Raw genomic sequence first — 20,524 nt, forward strand, 5'->3', positions numbered from 1 at the left:
CATTCCATTTTTGCGTTTGACATAAAAGACTGTGGCGTTCTGAGGTCTGAAATCCAATTTTGCTAACAGGGGAATTAAACAAAACCATGTAAATAATGTAAGAATGTTTATTTGTTGCACATAACTTTTTTGGTATAAAAATAAATGTAGAAATTACCTGTGGATGGCTGTGCAGAGTCTTTTGTCACCTACTGCACTGTTTGGCTTCTCTTCTGAACACCCCCCCCATGCTCCCCGCCTCTGAACTTTTAGTATGCTCAGAGCTCTAATCTTAATTCACGCTTAACGTTTTGAACATTAATACAAAAAGTACCAGGTTTTACATGCGGAATTCAGGAGGAGGACCGCCGTGTGTACATCGAAGTGGCCAGATTTCGATGCAATAAAGACAGAGACTGGAGTTCTTTCCCGTTATTCAATATATTTATGTCTTTTTTTAATGATAAGAACAGACAAGCCCAGCTGGATCAAATTAAAATGATTGAGATGTTCATGTTAAGGCGAACTCACACCCTTTGGCCAGATATAAATGCATATATAAATTCGCAATATGCAAAACCTTTCTTCAAAATGCAGCTTTAAACCATGGAATGTATGTTCCTTTGGATCTGAGGGACGCCAAAGAGTCGCTCGTGGCCCAGTTGCCACAGCCCCCGCTGATGTCTTTGCTGGTCTTGATTTCAAGGCAGCATCTCATTTTATTCTCGCTCAACTTATCCAAGAAAATGGCTCGGTGTTTGGAGTGCACCTCTTGAACCTGGACGTCTTCTGCAGCGGTTTTAAGCTGATGAAGTACGCTTGGAGATCTTAGCTCAGGGCAAACAGACGTCATCGTACTTGGCGGGCGTGAGGCAACTGGATTCATTGGCCAGCTTCCAGTATCTCTCCTTCAGGACGAAGGCGGACGCCTTGGGTTGTCGTTGACGGGTGAAAATCCCTTTCTTGTTACCCAAAACACGTGTCGTCCCTGCAAATGGGAAAGGAAGTTACAAAGCAAGGAAGGGACACCAGTGACCAAAATACGGCAGGCCATGGGTGTGTTCTGCCCAAGGGCTCAGGAGCTGTGATTTAATGTTACCCACAGAATTTTGAGTATCCTGCTACTACATGAAACCGTTGGGAGAGGTTATCCGGAGTGGTGGGGTGCGGTTCCACCAGTACGCTGATGACACCCAACTCTACTACTCCTTTCCACCCAATTCCAAGGAAGCGGTTTCTGTTGGCAGGAATGGATTGGATGAGGGGGAACAAATTGAAGCTCAATCCAGATAAGGCAGAGGTGCTCCTGGTCAGTCGAAAGGCAGATCAAGGAATAGGGATTCAGCTTGTGCTGGATGGGGTTACACTCCCCCTGGAGACACAGGTCCACAGCTTGGGTGTACTTCTGGATTCAGCCCTGAGCCCGGATGCCCAGGTTTCGGCAGTGGCCAGGAGTGCATTTGCACAGTTAAAGCTAGTGTGCCCGTTCCTAGAGATGTCTGACCAGGCCACGGTGATCCATGCCTTAGTTACATCCCGATTGGATTACTGCAACGTGCTCTACGTGGGGCTGCCTTTGAAGAGTGTTCGGAAACTCCAGCTGGTTCAAAGAGCTGCAGCCAGATTGCTGACCGGGGCTGGTTACAGGGAGCAGAGAACTCCCCTGTTAAAACAGCTCCACTGGATTCCAGTCTGTTTCCGGGCACAATTCCAAGTGCTGGTTATGACCTATAATTGATAGATCAGCCCAGTGCTCAGTTATTCACCTCCCTTGGCCTCAATTCCACATGATATATCCAGCCGTCAAATTCGTGACTTAATATTCAGTAAGGATACTAAGGAGGACCTCGAATATGTGAAGAATTGCAAGCTGACCACCTGGTATTATTCTAAGTTTAAGTTGGATCATAAGATGGCTACAAAACTTAAAGAATTAACCTTTTTCCTGTTAGGCGAGCCTTCACGCAATTAAGATTTCAAGTGATGCCTACAGAATTCTTGAAGGGGAGATAAGGCAATTGTCCTGTAAGTGAATGGCTATGTTATGTGGTGCACTGTGTCCTACACTGTCGCCTTTACAGATCGCCATGGGCTAAATTTATCCTCCCTTTTCAAAACTTCATGGAAGGACACCCGGAGGATATTAAAATCAGGTGCCTGTTGGCGGACAGGGTGCCTCTATTCGCTTTAGCAGCATCGAAGCTAAGAAGTGCTTTTGTGGCGGACCTAGACCTTGATCCCAGCTAAGGCTGATAATATCATAAAGGGTACACTCTACTGATTTAAGACCAAGGCAACTATCTGCGGTCTTGTTTAGTTTTAAAGTTTTAACTTGTTTTAACCGTTGAACTGTATAATGTTTTAATGGTTCATATGACATTGTCATGGCCGTCGGCTACAAATGATAAGGGAACTGGACTGACAAGTTCACGGGAGAATTCTGAGCGTCTCTTGGAAGTTCAACACTTTTGCTTCCTGAGCCAGAATCAAAGGAACAATCCACCGAAAGTTAAGCACTTTTAAATTCCACCGGGGACAACTAAATGTATATTTAACACACACCCCTTGGAAATGAGAACATACTTAATTTTTCTGAATGCTGCTATAAGCCTTTGTCAGGACCACGGGGCAATTTTAAGCTAATTCAACCATACCTTGTTCAGTCATAAAATCAGCAAAATTCCAGATGAGTTCTCCAATCACGTATTTCTTCCTCTTTTGGTCTAAGACGGCGTGATATTCCTTCAGCAGAGCCGACTGGTACTCCTCGGAGAACATGAGAGGCGGATCCTAATGGCGTTTGGGGTGGGTGGGGGTGGAGTGGTTAAAGGAGAGGCAAAGGAACAAGGAATCCAGATTTATTTATTTATTACATTTTTATACCGCCCAATAGCCGAAGCTCTCTGGGCGGTTCACAAAAATTAAAACCATGAAGAACATAATAAAACAACCATCAATCCAAAAACACAAATACAAAATATAGTCAAAAATGTCTCCGGGGCAAACAGGCACTCAGTGTGTGAAACCCATGCAGGGCACTTACAGCAACTCATAAAACTGGGTTGTAATCCACAAAAGCTCGTGCTCATTAAACCATCTGAACAACTAAAACAGTCTGTATTTGTATTTCTATATTTGTGCTACGCATAAGCCTTGAATTTGTCAACAGAAGGCGAACACGGTTATATAATAATGTTATTTATCAGTTGCTGTTCTCCCCAGTTTTGATGATAGTTTTGTTTTTGTTAACCTTGTAGCCTTTTACGGTGTTTTACTGCTTGTAGCTGGCTCCGGGATTATTTTATAATGAAAAGTGGGTAAGGAATTTCATTTTTCAAAATAAAAATTAAAACGAAACGAAGACACCTTGGTTTAATCCAGAAAGGCGCTGCTTGTATTACTGAGTGAGCTAACATGTGATTTTTGAATTCGTTGAGATTTCCTCGAATTCTTCCTCAAAGGTTTGGTTCGCCTCGTTCGTGTTCCTCAATGTAAGTATCTTTATTTTGCCCCGATTGGTAAAATTTTTTACCAATCGGGGCAAAATTTGCCCCGATTGGTGCATTTTTTTATCAGGGATGGGGAAAATTTGCATTTTAAAAAATGCCCCCTTCCTCCTCCCATAGGCTAAAATGTGAACATGTGGATTTTAGCGGAAAGTGTGGACTTGCACACTTTTGAACTCAAACGCAAGCTCGGGAAATCATGGCTTCGTCTTGCATTCAAGAGTTGCGAATGTTCACATGATCTGAGGACATGAACCAAATTTTTGTACATCCTTATTAACGAAGGCAAACACTGCCCTCTTGTGGTGGTACTCATTATAGTTAGAGTTGGAAGGGGCCTACAAGGCCATGGAGTCCAACCCCCTGCTCAATGCAGGAGTCCACCCTACAGCATCCCTGACAGATGGTTGTCAGATGAGTTTGCATTTGGCCTTTTACATAAGAACATAAGAAGAGCCCTGATGCTGGATCAGACCAAGGGTCCATCTAGTCCAGCACTATGTTCACACAGTGGCCAACCAGCTATCGGCCAAGGACGAACAAGCAGGACATGGTACAACAGCACCCTCCCACCCATGTTCCCCAGCAACTGGTGCACACAGGCTTACTGCCTCGAATACGGGAGATAGCACACAACCATCAGGGCTAGTAGCCATGGATAGCCTTTGCCTCCAGGAATTTATCCAACCCCCTTTTGAAGCCATTCAGATTGGTGGCCATCACTACATCTTGTGGTAGTGAGTTCCATAATTTAACTATGTGCTGTGTGAAGAAGTTCTTCCTTTTATCAGCCCTGAATCTCCCACCAATCAGCTTCATGAGATGACCCCGGGTTCTAGTTGAGAGAGGGAGAAAAATGACTCCCTATCCACATTATCCACACCATGCATTATTTTGTACACCTCTATCATGTCTCCCCTTAGCTTCATAGAATCATAGAATAGCAGAGTTGGAAGGGGCCTACAAGGCCATCGAGTCCAACCCCCTGCTCAATGCAGGAATCCACCCTAAAGCATCCCTGACAGATGGTTGTCCAGCTGCCTCTTGAAGGCCTCTAGTGTGGGAGAGCCCACAACCTCACCAGGCAACTGATTCTATTGTCGTACTGCTCTAACCGTCAGGAAGTTTTTCCTGATGTCCAGCTGGAATCTGGCTTCCTCTTCTCCAAGCTAAACAATCCCAGTTGATGTAACCTTCCCTCATGGGGAGACGCTCCATCCCCTTAATCATTTTAGTTGCCCCTTTCTGCACTTTTTCCAGCTCTATAATATCCTTTTTTAGGTGTAGTGACCAGAACTGTACCTTTTGGCTAAGATGAAGTGTAAAATGAGTTTGCACTCTAAGAATCCAACCTGCAGAATCCGCTGTGGACCAGATTTCTCAGGCTGCATGGAGCCCGTGGACTTTCAGATATATTTTCTTACTTTCCCGAAATTTACACCTATTTATTCAAAGGAAAACATGCAAGTTCCTGCTGACCCTGGAAAATATTCGTGGGGAAAAGTTGACTGGAAAGCGGGCAGTACGCTAAATTGTTACGTACAAATGTAAATCACACAAATTGTTGCAAGCTCTCTTATGGAATTGTGTAGGTATTTTTCCACATAACGATTTTTTTAAAAACCGGATCTGTCTGCAAACGGACACCGGAGCAAACGCCGCCGCATGGTCTGTGAAACGCACACGGGACAGATTTCACAAAATGTGGGCACCCCTCGTTTGAGTTATCCCTAAAATGCTAGTGTAAACGAGCCCAATTAGAACGAAATCCTGGTCAAGGAGCAGATCATAGAATAGCAGAGTTGGAAGGGACCTAAAGGCCATCAAGTCCAACCCCCTGCTCAATGCAGGAATCCGCCCTAAAGCATCCCTGACAGATGGTTGTCTAGCTGCCTCTGACAAGCCAGGAAACACAGATGGAACGTCTTCAACAAAATCCGTGCCTTGCTGCTGCTGGCATTAGGAAGCCTCACTGCTCAATCCAGAAAAATCCACCTGCCTTTCGTCTGCGCAAACAGATTTGGAATGACCTGCAAGCGATTAAACCCGCTCTGCCCCCCGAAAGTCAGCTGGACTCACAGCATGGAAGCCAGCGATGGTGTCCGCTCCGTATTCACTTTGGATGATGGGTTTCCGGTGAGTGTCGTACCAGTTGTCCAAGCGCGTGCTGAGCTGCAGCCGGATCACTTCTAGGTGTCCCGGGTCGTGGTACCAGGAGAAGTAGCTGTTCACGCAGATGACGTCCACATAAGGTGCCTAAATGGGAGTCTCGGGTTAGTTCAGGAGTGTGTGGAAAAGGGCAAGAATGAATCAAATCAGAGCTGACTCCAGGATTTGGAGGAACCTTGGCTAGACACCCTCATGGTTTCTTGTTCCTCATTTCTACCCCTTGCTTGTTTGAGAGCCAGTGAGGCTGCGGTATCTCCTCCTCCTCCTCCTCCTTCCCGCTGTTGTCTGGGCCGGAGCGAGAGGAAGTAGAACAAGGCAGGGCCTTTTCTTCTGCTGCCCCCAGGCTGCGGAATGGCCTGCCGGAGGAGATACGTCAACTTAACGCTCTTTCCGAGTTTAAAATAGCTATAAAGACTGGTCTCTTCCGGCAGGCCTACCCAGATGAATTTTAAACTCAAGAGTTTCAAGATGCCCTGACTGTTATTTTAATATTGTATTGGTCTTGCACGCTCTTTCAATTCGTTTGATGCATTGGATTTATATCGTATCGTTGTATTCCTGTTGTCCCCCGCCTCGATCCAAAGGGAGAGGTGGGTAAGAAAGAAAATAGAGGATGGTGATGATGACAGCAAGGCACAACTCCAGGGGGCGCTCTTGCCCTATACACGTCATGCTGGCCCCAATCCCCTTGCAAAGAAACTGGGTGATTTCTGAAAATATTGGGATATGGGACAGATCTACACGTTGTTGCGAAGGCGCTTCCGTGCGCCTTTTTAAAAGACGTACCTAAAAGAAGCTACCCCATTCAAAGACGCTGCTCGGGCCGCTTCCCCCTCGCGTGTTCTTCCATTCGAATAATCCCCCCTCCCACCCGGCGGCTCCTCCTGCAAAACACTTTTCTCCCTCGGTGTGTTTGTATTTGCATTTGCGTGCGCGAGCACACACCGAAGAGAATCCCGGGGAGATGACACCACGGGGGAGAGCGAGAGGCAGGAGCTGAACTCGTCCGCCACGCGCACGCAAACGCAAATACAAACACACCGAGGGAGAAAAGTGTTTTGCAGGAGGAGCCGCCGCCGCCGGGACGCGCCAGAAGAGCCGCGGGGTGGGAGGGGGGATTATTCGAACGGAAGAACACGCGAGGGGGAAGCGGCCAGAGCAGCGTCTTTAAATGGGTAGAGATTCTTCCGCAGGCGGCTCTGCCTCGCTCACAGTACACACAGTAAAGAAAGAGGCGCTTCTTTTAGGTTACGTCTTTAAAAAAGGCGCACAGAAGCGCCTTCGCAACGACGTGTAGATCTGGCCATGGAGAAGGGAGCCAGGTAGGAATTGCCTTTTTTGGGTAGCAAATAAGCAAAGGTTCTTCCGCCCATTAACTCGCTGGAAAAGCCTCAAAGCAGGCATGGGCAGCATTTGGACTAATTTCAAAAGCCTCCGGCAAGTGATCGCTTTGGACCCCCGGCATGGAAGCGGCTTGTCTCAGCTCCTCGTAGCCGTCTGAGCAGGGAGGCAGCGGCGGTGGGGTGGAGAAAGGGGTGGGCGAAAGAGACAAACTGGGCTCACCCCTTGATCTCGTGCGTAATTCGCATTAGAGACATAGGTGACGGGCCGGGTGGGGTCCACGGATTTGGTGTGGCCAATCACCGTCCTGCAGGTAAAGAGTAAGAATCAAGACCGCTTCTCGCAAGGTCAAACGAAGTCCCCCCAAGTATTTTCCTCTCTTCTCTTCCACCCTGTATAAAACAGACGGGGAATTGCCCCGCAGGGGATACGGGGGGGGTAACATTTGGGGGGTTCCCCAAAAGACTGACAAGCTGGGATTGCAACCTGTTGGTAATGGGGGGGGGCAGAAGCATCTCTTTTCCCTGCGTCTTCTGACTCAGCTCAGGCCCTGTCACCCGAACAGAACGGCACCGAACGCGAAACCCCACCCTGCGTCACGACCCCAGACCCAAAAGAAGCGGGGTGGAAACCTAAAAAAAAAAACGCTTTTTAAGGCAACGATCAGGTTTACCAAAGGGGCCAAGCAGAAAAGGCTGTTTTCAGTAGGGATGTGCTCCGCTTCTCTTCGGTTCAGAGAAGCAGGAGCGAAGCGGCCTAATTCGCCTCCGGAAAAGGCGGAGGCGAAGAGAGTCAGGGGGACTGTGGATCGAGGCGAAGCGGATCGCCTCAATCCGGAGCTTCGCATGCAGGTAAGTGGGGGGGGGAGGGAGACTCATCTGGCGCTGCCGGTGCCGCCATTCATGCGGTGGTGGTGGTGCCAGCGCCAGGTAAGGGAGCAGGGAGGAGGGACGCTTACCTGCCTCTGTCGCGGGCTTCAATTGAGGCCCCGGTTGAAGGCGGAAGTGAAGGCCTCTTCTGGCTTCAACCGGGGCCTCAATTGAAGCCCGTGATGGATGCAGGTAAGGGGGCGGGGGGGGGTATCTTGCGCCGGCGCCGCTGCCACTGTCCATGTAGCGACAGCGGCGAAGCCAGATCTCGCTCCACGGAGTGGGAGACGGGCGGAGCGGCGCGAAGAGGATCGGGCCACGAAGCGGATTGGGGGGTCCGTGCGCACCCTTAGTTTTCAGAACCAACGTTTGGATTTTGATCCTATAGGAAGGACAGACACGAATTGGGCTACGGGTGAAACCTCAGAACAGCTGGACATTTTTGCAGAAACCAGCAAATCCGAAAACCAGCGTGTCGCTTTATGAGGAAGGGTCTTTGAAGAGGCTAGACCGCCTTATGGCAGCCAGCTTAGAGCCATTATAGTTTACATTTACGGGGGGTGGGGAAGATGTAGATACGGCCATAGTTCAAGGGTATAAAAGATCGCCGTGTGGCCTGTCCTTTCTGCGCACGGCAGATACTCGCTTGAAGTAGTAACCGGCTGGGCGCAGATCCGAGGCCGGCTCGTTGGCGACCGACCACATCACCACCGAGGGCCGGTTTTTGTCGCGACGGATCAGCTCCTCCATTACGACGAGGTGGTGCTGGAGAGATTTGTTCCCGAAATTCTTGCTGAAAAGGAGAAGAGCAAAATGAGGTGCTGATGACGCGGATGGGCCGGGTGTAGCTGTCTTCGGAGACCCCGCCATCCACCGTGGCAGAGAGCGTGACCGGCGCACAGAAAGACAACGCAACCCTCTCGAGAGCATGGGCCAGGGTGCAGAACCAGAATCTGGCCCACCTGGGGTTCCGGATCATTCTCCCTGGGGTTGCCTACTTGGCCTCGCCCCCTTCCCTTAGCTACACCCCCTTTCCCCGACTGCCGGTCAGTTTCCCAGCCAGATTGAAACAGCGATAGAAATACCTTGCCAGGGAAGCGAGTAAAATTGAGTAAGCAATAAAGTAAGTTTCTGGTCCTCATTAACTGGAGTATAACTCCACCCTAGCCAACTTCCTATCTCCCTCTGGCCTTCTCTTTCCCCCCTGTAAACCAGTCGACTTCGACCTCTTCAAAACCATGACCCACCTACAAAACCCTACCTTGGGGGCAGGGGTGGGTGGGAAACGGACCAGTTTTCTAGGGTTTCCCTCATCCCCTTCTCTCCCCGCCCTGCAATGATCCTTTCGTGGTTTCTCACCTTTTGTGCAGTTTTCCCCTCATTCTAAAAGTCTCTACTAAGTTTTCGTTATTGGCAGTGTGAGCTTTAAGCAATAAGTAGCTAGACTCATGCAGCTGATCTGCGCACTGGTATTTTATGGCTCGCTATCATACTTTTCCAGCTTCTTCCACAGGCGCTTGGAAGATCCAGGTGCAAAGCTGGGCAAGAGTCCATTCGACTCTGCCCGCAGCTGCTTCCCCTGGCTCCCCTGCCCGCCGACCTGCGGGACTTACCTGAGACCTCTGTGTCTGCCAGCGAGCTGCTCTGCTTCCTCTCTGGGCTCCTCCCCTCCTAGCCACTCCCCTTGCTCCCTCCCAGCCATTTCCCCCGCTCCCACATGTGTTTATATATCCTGTTGCTTAGCAACACAAAGTTCTTCTCATAGCTCAGAACCTCCAGTGCACAAAGTTCTTCTCACAGCTCAGAACCTCCGGCGTACAAAGTTCTTCTCACAGCTCAGAACCTCCGGCATACAAAGTTCTTCTCGCAGCTCACAACCTCCGGCGTACAAAGTTCTTCTCGCAGCTCAGAACCTCCGGCATACAAAGTTCTTCTTGCAGCTCAGAACCTCCGGCGTACAAAGTTCCGTGCCATGCATTGCCACGCATCACCTTAGCATTTTATAGAGAGAGAGAGGCTGGTATTTTTGGCCTTGCCCACTACTAGAATGTGGCTCCTGAGAGCCAATCCTGGCTCGCCAGGCCCTATAAAACCTCAACCTCAGAGCTGGCTCCTCAGTTGGAGTAATTCGCATTAGGATGCTACCTTGGGGCTTCAGCCTCGCTTGGTTTTGAACACGCGGCTGCTCCCGTCCTTAGTACACGACAGTACGTTGCAATCTCGGGAGCTCAGGGAGAGTACCGATCACCCACCTGTCTTTCATGCCCACGGCCGGGCACTCATCAATGACCACGATGCCGTAGGCGTCGCACAGCTCCATGATCTCCTCGGCGTAGGGGTAATGGCTGGTGCGGAAGGAGTTGGCGCCCAGCCAGCGCAGGAGGTTGAAATCCTTCAGGACCAGGGGCCAGTCCAGACCTTTGCCGCGGATCTGTAGGAAAACATAAGAGCCATGGTAGGCCTGACCAAGGGTCCTTCTAGTCCAGCACTCTGTTCACACAGTGGCCGACCAGCTAGCTGTGAGGAGCCGACCAGCAGGACAGGAGTGCAACGGTTCCTGGCGCTTTGTGGCTGCACCCAGGGCAGGCTCCCGCCCAGCCGTCCTCAGCCTCACTCACGTCACTGTCTTCGTGTTTGTTGACGCCATGGAAGTAGAAGGGCTTCCCGTTGATGAGGAACTGGGTGTCGACGACGCGGATGGTCCGGATGCCGACCGGCTGCGTGTAGCTATCTTCGGAGACCCTGCCATCCACCGTGGCAGAGAGCGTGACCTGCGCACGGAAAGACAACGCAACCCTCTCGAGAGCATGGGCCAGGGTGCAGAACCAGAATCTGGCCCACCTGGGGTTCCGGATCATTCTCCCTGGGGTTGCCTACTTGGCCTCGCCCACTCCCTTAGCTCCACCCCCTTTCCCCGACTGCCGGTCAGTTTCCCATCCGATTGAAACAGCAATATAAATACCTTGCCAGGGAAGCGAGTCAAATTGAGTAAGTAATAAAGTAAGTTTCTGGTCCTCATTAACTGGAGTATAACTCCACCCTAGCCAACTTCCTATCTCTGCGAGTCCGTGTCTGTGAACTCAAAACAGAAGGACTTCAGGTTGCCTTTGGAGGTTGGACAGAGGTGCTATGGAGGTTTTTTGGGTGTGTGTGTGGTGGTTTCCGGATTGGGACCAAATAAACGTAAGTTACCTTTAAGGAGTAAAGATACCCGGGCCGTTCGTGCATCAGGTACGGCCACCAAAGAATGGGATTCGGGACTTTTAGTTGGCCGTCCGGCCCGTCTCCCGTCGCCACCGTCACGCCGTCTGCGTCGTGCAGGGTCAGGTTCAGAGAGTAGTGAGCGCTTCCACGGATCGAGACCAGATACCGGATCAAACCTGTCCCGAAGGAAGCAGGGCGAGTGTGGCGGCTAAAGCAGCGGAGCGAGGAATTCAAGTCACGCCAGTTGGGCCACTATTATGACATTGCGCGGCAGCGAATTCCGCAGCTCAACGCTGCACTGGGTGAAGAATTCCTTTCTCTGATCTGTCCTCGAGTCAGCTTTACGGGATGACCCCTAGTATTAGGAGCGTGGGAGGAGAATGTCTCCCTCTCTCCTTCCTCCACGCCAAACGTAACTTTATGCCCCTCGAGCGTGTCTCCCTTCGATCACCTTTTCTCTACGCTGAAGAATCCCAGACACCGTAACGCTTCCTCATATTATATTATTATTATTATATTTATTTGTATCCTGCCTTTTGCCCAATACTGGGCCTAGAGGCGGTCTTACAAAGTTTAAAACATACATTGTAAAACCTAGGAAAAGAAATGTAAAAACAAACAAAACACGTTTAAAATACACGACAAAATTATAAGTCGTTAACGTAGATGGAGGACCAAATTACTTTCCAAAGGCCTGCTGGAACAATCAAGTTTTTGCCTGCTTCCGAAAGCCCATCAAAAACGGAGCCAGGGAAGAGAGTTCCAGAGCTCTGGAGCAGCCACCGAGAAGGCCCTGTCCCGCGTTCCCACCAAGCGCGCCTGTGAAGATGGCGGGACTGAAAGAAGGGCGTCTCCAGACGATCTCAAAGCACGGGCAGGGTGAACCGGTTCTGGATGGGGTTGCACTCCCCCTGAAGGGGCAGGTTCGTAGCTTGGGGGTTCTCCTAGAATCATCTGGGGCACGGAGTGCTTTCTACCAACTCCGGTTGGTGGCCCAGCTATGCCCCTATCTGGACAGGGATAACCTAGCTTCAGTCGTCCATACTCTGGTAACCTCCGAATTAGACTACTGCAATGCCCTCTACATGGGGCAGCCTTTGAAGACGGTCCGGAAGCTGCAGCTTGTGCAAAATGCGGCGGCCAGATTGATAGCTGGAACAGGGAGGTTTGAGCATATAACACCGATTCTGGCCCGCTTGCATTGGCCGCCTATATGTTTCCGAGCCCAATTCAAGGTGCTGGTTTTAACCTATAAAGCCCTACTTGGCTTGGGACCGCAATACCTGATGGAACGCCTCTCCCGACATGAACCTGCCCATACATTGCACTCAACATCTAAGGTCCTCCTCCGAGTGTCTACTCCGAGGGAAGCTCGGAGGATGGCAACAAGGGAGAGGGCCTTTTCGGTGGTGGCCCCCCGACTGTGGAATGATCTCCCTGACGAGGCTCGCCTGGCACCAACGTTGTTATCTTTTCGGCGCCAGGTCAAAACTTTTCTCTTCTCCCAGGCATTTTAACAGTATTTAACAACGTTAAGTTTGTTTTTAATGGACCCCAGAATTGCTGTTTTTAAATGGATACTGTTGTTTTTATACTGTTTTTATGTTTTTGTTTTTTTTTAAAAAATTGTATACTTTTAATTGTTGTAAACCGCCCAGAGAGCTTCGGCTGTGGGGCGGTATATAAATGTAATAAAATAAATAAATAAATAAATAAGGGAGGATACGTTCTTTCAGATAACCTGGACCCGAACCATATAGGGCTTTATAGGTCATAACCAGCACTTTGAATTGTGCCTGGAAACGGACCGGAAGCCAGTGGAGCTGTTTTATCAGGGGAGTTGTCTGCTCCCTGTAACGGCCTGGCTGGACTACTGCAGTGCACTGTACGTGGAGCTGCCTTGGGAGACCATTGGACATACTTGGGTGTCCAGTACCATTTTTGAATTAATTTTAGGGCACCATCTTTTATTCTTGCGGATGCTGTTTTGAAAGGGCTTTTACTCTGGCTTTCCCCTGATTTAGGCTTTCCTGGGCTGTTCTGGTTTGTAGCTGCAATTCCATTTTTACGTTTTTAATACTGTCTAGGCCACTTTTGTGGGCGTTCCTTGTTTTTAAACATTTTGTTTCGTTTTATGACTATCGGTTTTTATTCTATGGGTTTTTTTTTTCCTTGCATGCCACCTGTGGAAGGCTCCTGCCCTGAAAAGAAGCTGATTTTATTTTAAATAACATAAATACGTTGTTGCTGAAGCCACTTGATCCTATAGGTTGCTCTTTTCTGCGTCTTCTCTAGCCCCGCGGTCGTCTTGTGCGAAGACGTGTGAAAAGCGCACAAGGGAGTCCAGCTCCCTGAAGGAGCCCTGAACACCCGCCCGCTTTTGCTCCTCTGTCACCTACCGACGTTTCCGTCCACGCCCGTGGTCACCGTGATGTCATCGATGTAAGCCGGCGGGGTCGTGTAGAGCAGGACGGGGCGGTGGATCCCGGCGTAGTTGAAGAAGTCAAACCTCGTGTTTTGGACAAAGTAGCCCTTCGGATACCTGTGCCAAAGCAGAAAAGAAAAGCAGGTAACAGGACTTGGGACAAAGATGGAAATCCTGAACTTAGAAGTTCTCCTAAGAATACCCAGGCCATCACCCCATCGGATTTGCTCCCCCGTGATCTCCTTCGCATCTATTAAATCCACCTTCCCTAGATCTTTTGGACTCTAACACCCATCAGCCCCAAACATGACCAAAGGCCAGAAATCCTGGGAGTTATAATCCCAAACATCTTGAGAATGCCACATTGGGGGACAGCTGCATTAAACCCACCTCTTCCTAAAACCGGTTGGGTTTAACTTCGCTCGCCTGCCCTTAAGAGCAGGAGTGTGTGTTCAAAACATCACTGCAAAAAATAAAATAAAAACGGGAGACCATTGAGAAACGCCAACATGGCTAAACCCAACGGTAAAATGTCACATTCAAAGCCGGAACGCTTTAAATGTCTGGATGAATTTAAATGTTTATGTATTATTCTGATGCTACTTCCGTGTCTTTCCATCTTTCTCTGTAAACTGCTTAGTGATATTTTTTAAAATACGGTAGGTGGTACCGTATTGCTTCGATTCTAAGACGCCATCGATTGTAAGACGCACCCCGTTTTTATCGATGTTTATATGGGGGGAAAAGTGCGTCGTAGAATCGAAGAAATACGGTATATGCATCTGTGAAATAAATAAATGTTTCTGATGGTTTTTAAATTTTGTATACTTTTTAACGTTGACCGTTTTAACTTTTGTGAACCACCCAGAGAGCTTCAGCTGTAGGGTGGTATATAAATGTAATAAATAAATAATAAATAAATAAATAACTTGAATGCAAAATCTGAAGGGCGAAATTCGATTTGCTGCGGTGGCTGCAAATAATCAGTTGAGCTCTTTCTAAAACAAATGAACAACTCCAATCCCGCGACAAGATCATGGGTGATTTAAAGTAACAGAAAGCCTTTCCCATACCAGGGGACCACAACATGGTAGGTGAGTGGTCCACACCTTGGAGAGCGCCTTTAAAGTTCGGATTGAAACCCGGAGCAGATTCACCGCCCCACGGACATCGGATCCACCAGCTTCCACTGGCTAAAGGCTGATGGATTGACAGTCACAGACCCGCCGTGCCCCTCCCAGGGCCGCCTTGAACTCACATGGAGTCGTCGTCCATATACTGAATGGTCCCCGGAGGCAGCGTGTGGGGTGACAGGGTGTTATTGACCACGATGGTGATGCGGCAGGGTTTGCCTGGGGCGTCTTGGAGGAGGCGGCTGATCTCCGCTTCGAAGGGGAGGTGTCCGCCCTCGTGCTCCGTCACCTGCACTCCGTTGACCCACTGCAACGGGGGAAAAAATCAGAGTCCTTTGTTGGGGGGGGGGATAAGATACCATGGGGTATCTGGCAGGGGTATCTGTGTTTGAGACCCTCTGGCAGGTCTCAAACACAGGGCATTCCAACAGCTCCTTACTCTCTGTGCAAACGGGGCAGATTCTCAGCGGAGGGCACTGCTGGTCCAGTTCTCTTGCTGCTCAACAGCGCCACCGTCACAAGTGGCCAGAGGGTGGTTTTGCAGCTAGCAGCCTGGCAGGCTCTCGAAAGAGGCCAGCCTGGCTCCAAAGAACGGGACAAGGGCCCTGTGGGATCAGTACGTCTAGTCCAGCAAAGACGACTTGCTTTTTCCTCTTCCCGCCCCAACGGATTTTCCTTGACCGTTTAGATGGCTTGTTTTACTGACTGCATTTCAGCCGCTCAGGGAGCCTTTTGGGTTGAGGCGCGGGACAAAAATGCTTGAAATAAATAAATTCCCCACAGTCCAAAATTGGGGGGCTGCTGGCAGGCTGTGAAGGCAACCCCCACCCCGCCATCTTCTGTGGCTACCAGCATCTGGAACTCAGTGGTACACTGCCTCTGAATATGGGAGTTCTGTTTAGCCATCAGTGATAATAAGACTGCTCCTTTATGGTGATGGACAATGGACGTAGATGGCTTTCAAAGGGGGTTAGGTAATTTGTGCAGGAGGCGGAGGACAAGGCCATCAATGGCTATCAAACACTATTCCTGTACGCTGAGTGTGTTTTGTTTATTTAAAGCATATTTATCCCACTGCTTCGTGGCTTACATACAGTCAGTAAAAACGAGGCAGCCCCTGCCTGCAAGCTGGCAATCAAAACAGGCATGACATGAAAGGAAGAGGAGATGCGGAGGGAGAAGGAAAAAACAACAACGAATAGTTTTTCAGCAGGGCTAATGGATGGGACCTATTTCCCATCTCAGAGTAGTCTACCTCCCTCCTCACTTCTTTTGTACTCTGTAGAGCATGTTCCTCGCTTTTGTTCTGGGAAGGCGTTCCAGGAATAAGGGACAGCAAGGGACAATGGGCGGAGCCGCTTCACAGAGTGGAAAACCCTGAGCAGCTGAGCGAAGGCTACGTGATGACGTGCTCTGTGAATGAGAGCTGTATATCGCTGATCTAACCCCTTGAGGAATTTTTAAATGGCTCTCCTAGGGCTCAGATGCAGGCAGGAAGTGCCTGAAGCTGCAATACGCTGGTATTTTTGATATGTTGTCTCCACCGCCACTGGGATGCGCCCCCCCCCAGCCCCCCTGCCCCACTCCCGACAGCTTCTCTGAAATAAAATCCAGTTCTTGGACTGAAAGAGATTCTGTCCCCGGTTTACGGCTTCAAATCATGCCTTTTAACCCGCCCAAATTCACGTGTTTCGCTGCCGCTCGCCCAGCAAATTGCTTTTCTGCAGTGTCCACGCAAGAGTGAATCCGGCCTGAGTCATGGAATGGTAGAGTTGGAAGGGGCCTATCAGGCCATGGAGTCCAACCCCCTGCTCAATGCAGGAATCCACCCTAAAGCATCCCCGACAGATGATTGTCCAGCTGCCTTTTGAATGCCTCTAGTGTGGGAGAGCCCACAACCTCCTTAGGTCACTGGTTCCATTGTCGTACTGCTCGAACAGTCAGGAAGTTTTTCCTGATGTCCAGCTGGAATCTGGCTTCCTGTCACTTCAGCCCGTTATTCCGTGTCCTGCACTCTGGGAGGATCGAGAAGAGATCCTGGCCCTCCTCTGTGTGACAACCTTTCAAATATTTGAAGAGTGCTATCATGTCTCCCCTCCATCTTCTCTCCAGGCTAAACATGCCCAGTTCTTTCAGTCTCTCTGCTTTGTTTCCAGACCCATGATCATCCTGGTTGCCCTCCTCTGAACACGCTCCAGCTTGTCTGCATCCTTCTTGAATTGTGGAGCCCAGAACTGGATGCAATACTCTACATGAGGCCTAACCAGGGCCGAATAGAGAGGAACCAGTACCTCCCGCGATTTGGAAGCTCTACTTCTATGAATGCAGCCCAAAATAGCATTGGCCTTACTTGCAGCCCTATCTCACTGTTGGCTCATATTCAGCTTGCAATCTACAACAATTCCAAGATCCTTCTCATTCGTAGTCTTGCTGAGCCAAGTATCCCCCATCTTGTAACTGTGCCTTTGGTTTCTTTTTCCTAAATGTAGAACGTGGCATTTATCCCTATTAAATTTCATCCTGTTGTTTTCGGCCCAGCGCTCCAGCCTATCAAGGTCACTTTGAAGTTTGTTTCTGTCTTCCAGGGTATTAGCTATCCCACCCAATTTTGTGTCATCTGCAAATTTGATAATTAAATGCAAGAAATGCTTTGCCCTGGGCCCCTGAACCTCTGCGGAGAGAAGTGCATCCCGAAGCTGCCCTCCTCTACTCACCACGATGGCATAATAGTGCACGCTGCCCATGCGGAGCACGACACGAGTCCCGTCCTCTTTCCGGAGCCAGCGGCCGGGCGGCAACACCTCCTTCTCGTACCAAACCCAGCCCACGTAACCTCGCAAACGCGGATCTTGTGTGATCTCATTGAAGCTGGCGGGGACCGGCATGTCCATCACCGGCCCGGACTGAAAGGAATCGAAAGAGCACGTTAGGGGCGAGCAGTTCAGCTTTTGCAAACATTACTCTTGGGTTGCCAACTTTTTTTCCTGGCTGTGCTCCTCTGCCTTGAACGCACAGAGTATGCGAGCAAAGCTTTTCCTAGCGGGGAGAGAAGGTGACCAGGTAAACTTTACCTGTAAAGGGCTGTGGGTCAGGCTACTTGTAAAAGGCACAGGAGCACAGCCAGGTTAAAGACATGGCAATTTTATCGAGCAGCTAGTGGAGGAGACTAAAACGCAGCAGCTATTTTCCACGAACTGACTGATAATGCTTTTGCCACATCACTGCGGAAAGCTAACTTGCTTTCACAGTACACTAATTACATTTCTTAACGGTTTGAATCAAGCAAGACCCTAACATGGAAAGATACAAACTAGGTTGTCGATTTGACTCAGTTTCCTTGCTGCGTTCTTCAAGTTTTTAACTGTTTATTGTCCAGCATTACACTGCTGTTTGAAAGACCTATTCCCAGGTGGTGAAAGCTCATACTATACCTTTCTTTCTTTCTTTCAACATGTGTATGCTGTTCTTGAGCTAAAAAAGCTCCCAGAAAGCAAACAATATTATAATAAAATATCAAATGACAACCTGTAATCAATCAACTTTTCAATCAATTAATTTTACATTAAAACCCAATCAACTTAAAACCAATCCATTAAAATTAGTTGGAATTAATCAAAATTAATCAAAACCAACCAATTCATTAAAATTAAACCATTTTGCATTCTGGGGCCACCAAAGGTAACGTCTCGTGTTTCCTGACTCACAGACTCACAAGGCTGCCTCTTTGATTATTGAGGAAGCCAAATGTCTGCAACAGCTTTGCACTGGACGTTTTTTCCCCACTCTTGCCATTTTCCGGCATGCCTAACTTCCCCTTTCCAGAGCAGCCGAAGGGCGAGCGATGGCGTTGATCACGTTTAGCCACCTCAAAGATCGCAAAGCAGTTTTGCAAATTCAGAGGGGACAGACCTACCAACGGCTGATACTTAAGTAGAACCTCCATGATCAAAAGCAGTGTATCTTTGAGTACCAGACGGCAGGGGGCAAACAACAGAAAAGCGCTGTTGCATTTTTTTTAGGATGTGCTCTGGGGCTTTCCAGAAGCATCTGGGAATTTTGGAGTAGGTGCACCTTTCACCTGATCTTATAAGAGTTGTTCTGAGGTTCTTACTAAACAACAATTGAAAGTAACCCTCGTTAGCAGATTCACTTTCAAGTAGAAACGGATCAAAAGGCCTCGTCATTGCTAAAAGAAAGGGCTTTCACTTTATCTTGCTTCAAGAAATGATCAAAAATGCATTCTTTTTCTGTAGTTCATTTCCTAGTTCATTTTCTGCATATATATATATTTTAAAAAATCATTTTCTTACATGTGGTCGGTTAATCATTATACGACATTTACTTTTAACTCTTGTTTACTTTTAATATTACCCAAAGAGTACAAAGTTTCTTTCCATGTCCCCTTTTTGTATTGATTAAAACAAAAAAGTACCCACCCACCTCAAGGAATAGACTTCTTAGTCTCTCTTTCAGGAAAATCAAAGATGTCACAAGGATCTTGGTTGCTTTTCCTGAAAGAGTCTAACCAGGCTGTTTCTCTAGGCATTTGTTTATTCCGGCAGAAGCTTTTGTGGACTCTCCGTTGAAGTGGACTGTAGTCCATGAAAGTTTATGCGCGATTAATTTGTTCGACCTTAGGGTGCCACAAGTCTCTTTGTTACTGCAAAAAGAAGAAGCGACAAACTGACAAAATGAAAGTAGGCATGTGTGTATATTATTAAAGCTGACATGGATGTATAAAGATGGTGGGGAGAGGTAAGCGAGGCTGTTTCACCAGCCCTGCGGAAAGACGGCTTGCTCATTCCTTTTCCCTCCTCACCCCTTTTTCCATGTGTGCTGTGTCTTTTCAGATTGTAAGCCTGCGGCGAGGGGGACGCCTTGGTTTACCGATTGCATTGAAGCCGCGCCCCGAAACCTTTGGGGCATTTTCAACAAAACCAAATAAAGTTCTTACACCCGGCGGTCCTGAAGCAGCGTCAGTCCACGCAAGTATCGGTTCAGGGAAAGCGACGCTGTGATAAAATTTTTCATCTTTAAGGTGCCACAAGACTCTGTGTGTGTGTGTGTGAGAGAGAGAGACAGTCAGAGACACAGAGAGAGAGAGAGAGAGAGAGCTGCTGGAAGCTGTCTCCAATTCTGCATCCTCCAGAGGTGCTGGATTGCAGCTCCCAGCATCCCCAGCCACTGGGAATGATGGGGATTGCAGTCCGACCCACCTGAAAGGCTGTCCTGCAGACTTGGGCTTTTTATTTCTGCGCAAATACGCCTTTCCTGAAGGAGGGCTCTCACCTGGCGGAGTGGCTGCTTGTACCACTGCTCAGCAAAGCCCGCGTCCCTTTGCTGGGACCAGTCTGCCCTGAAGCTCCAGATGCCGCTGAGCTCCTTCAGCTCCCTGGAGGGCGATTCCCGGGGGTAGAGCATCCCTTCCTGCAGGGCACGAGCCGAGTGGCCTGCCCTGCAGGGCACGAGACTGGTAGCCAGGACCAGGCAGAGGGCACAGAGCAGCGCAGCCATGCTGATGTGCCACTCACTTGGGCTCCCTGGAACTGGAGGGGCGGTCAGCTGAGCCTTTGCGCAGCTGAAGCGTCTGCAGCCAGTCCCAGGCTTCCTGGCAGAGTCATGTGACACACACACACCCCTCTCTCTGTGTGTGTGTGTGAAGGCAGCAGTGGCCATCTTCCTTGAGGGCAATGCCATTGATGAAATTGACACACAGAGCATGAAATAGACAGGGTGCTTTAAATTCATTCATTCATTTATTTATTTATTTATTACACTTATATACTGCCCCCATAGCCAGAGCTCTCTGGGCGGTTTACAGAAATTCTAAAATTGAGATAATAATAATAATAATAATAATAATAATAATAATAATAATAATAATAATAATAATAATAC

General features: G+C 48.8%; 1 protein-coding gene across 1 annotated transcript; it reads right to left on the minus strand.

Annotated features, from left to right (window-relative positions):
- Positions 1-93: 93 nt before the first annotated feature.
- GUSB (glucuronidase beta) lies at positions 94-20,187 on the minus strand. The gene is made up of 12 exons (XM_063146386.1): positions 19,916-20,187; positions 17,341-17,529; positions 14,752-14,933; positions 13,468-13,610; positions 11,057-11,244; positions 10,483-10,635; positions 10,117-10,295; positions 8,517-8,657; positions 7,218-7,308; positions 5,565-5,741; positions 2,634-2,769; positions 94-967 (listed from the first exon to the last, which is right to left on the minus strand). The coding sequence occupies exons 1-12, from the start codon at positions 20,138-20,140 to the stop codon at positions 813-815; spliced, it is 1,959 nt and encodes a 652-aa protein (XP_063002456.1). The 5' UTR covers positions 20,141-20,187; the 3' UTR covers positions 94-812.
- Between the last annotated feature and the right edge of the window lie 337 nt (positions 20,188-20,524).

Source organism: Elgaria multicarinata, chromosome 22 (genome assembly GCF_023053635.1).
Source record: "Elgaria multicarinata webbii isolate HBS135686 ecotype San Diego chromosome 22, rElgMul1.1.pri, whole genome shotgun sequence".
Lineage (NCBI taxonomy): Eukaryota > Metazoa > Chordata > Lepidosauria > Squamata > Anguidae > Elgaria > Elgaria multicarinata.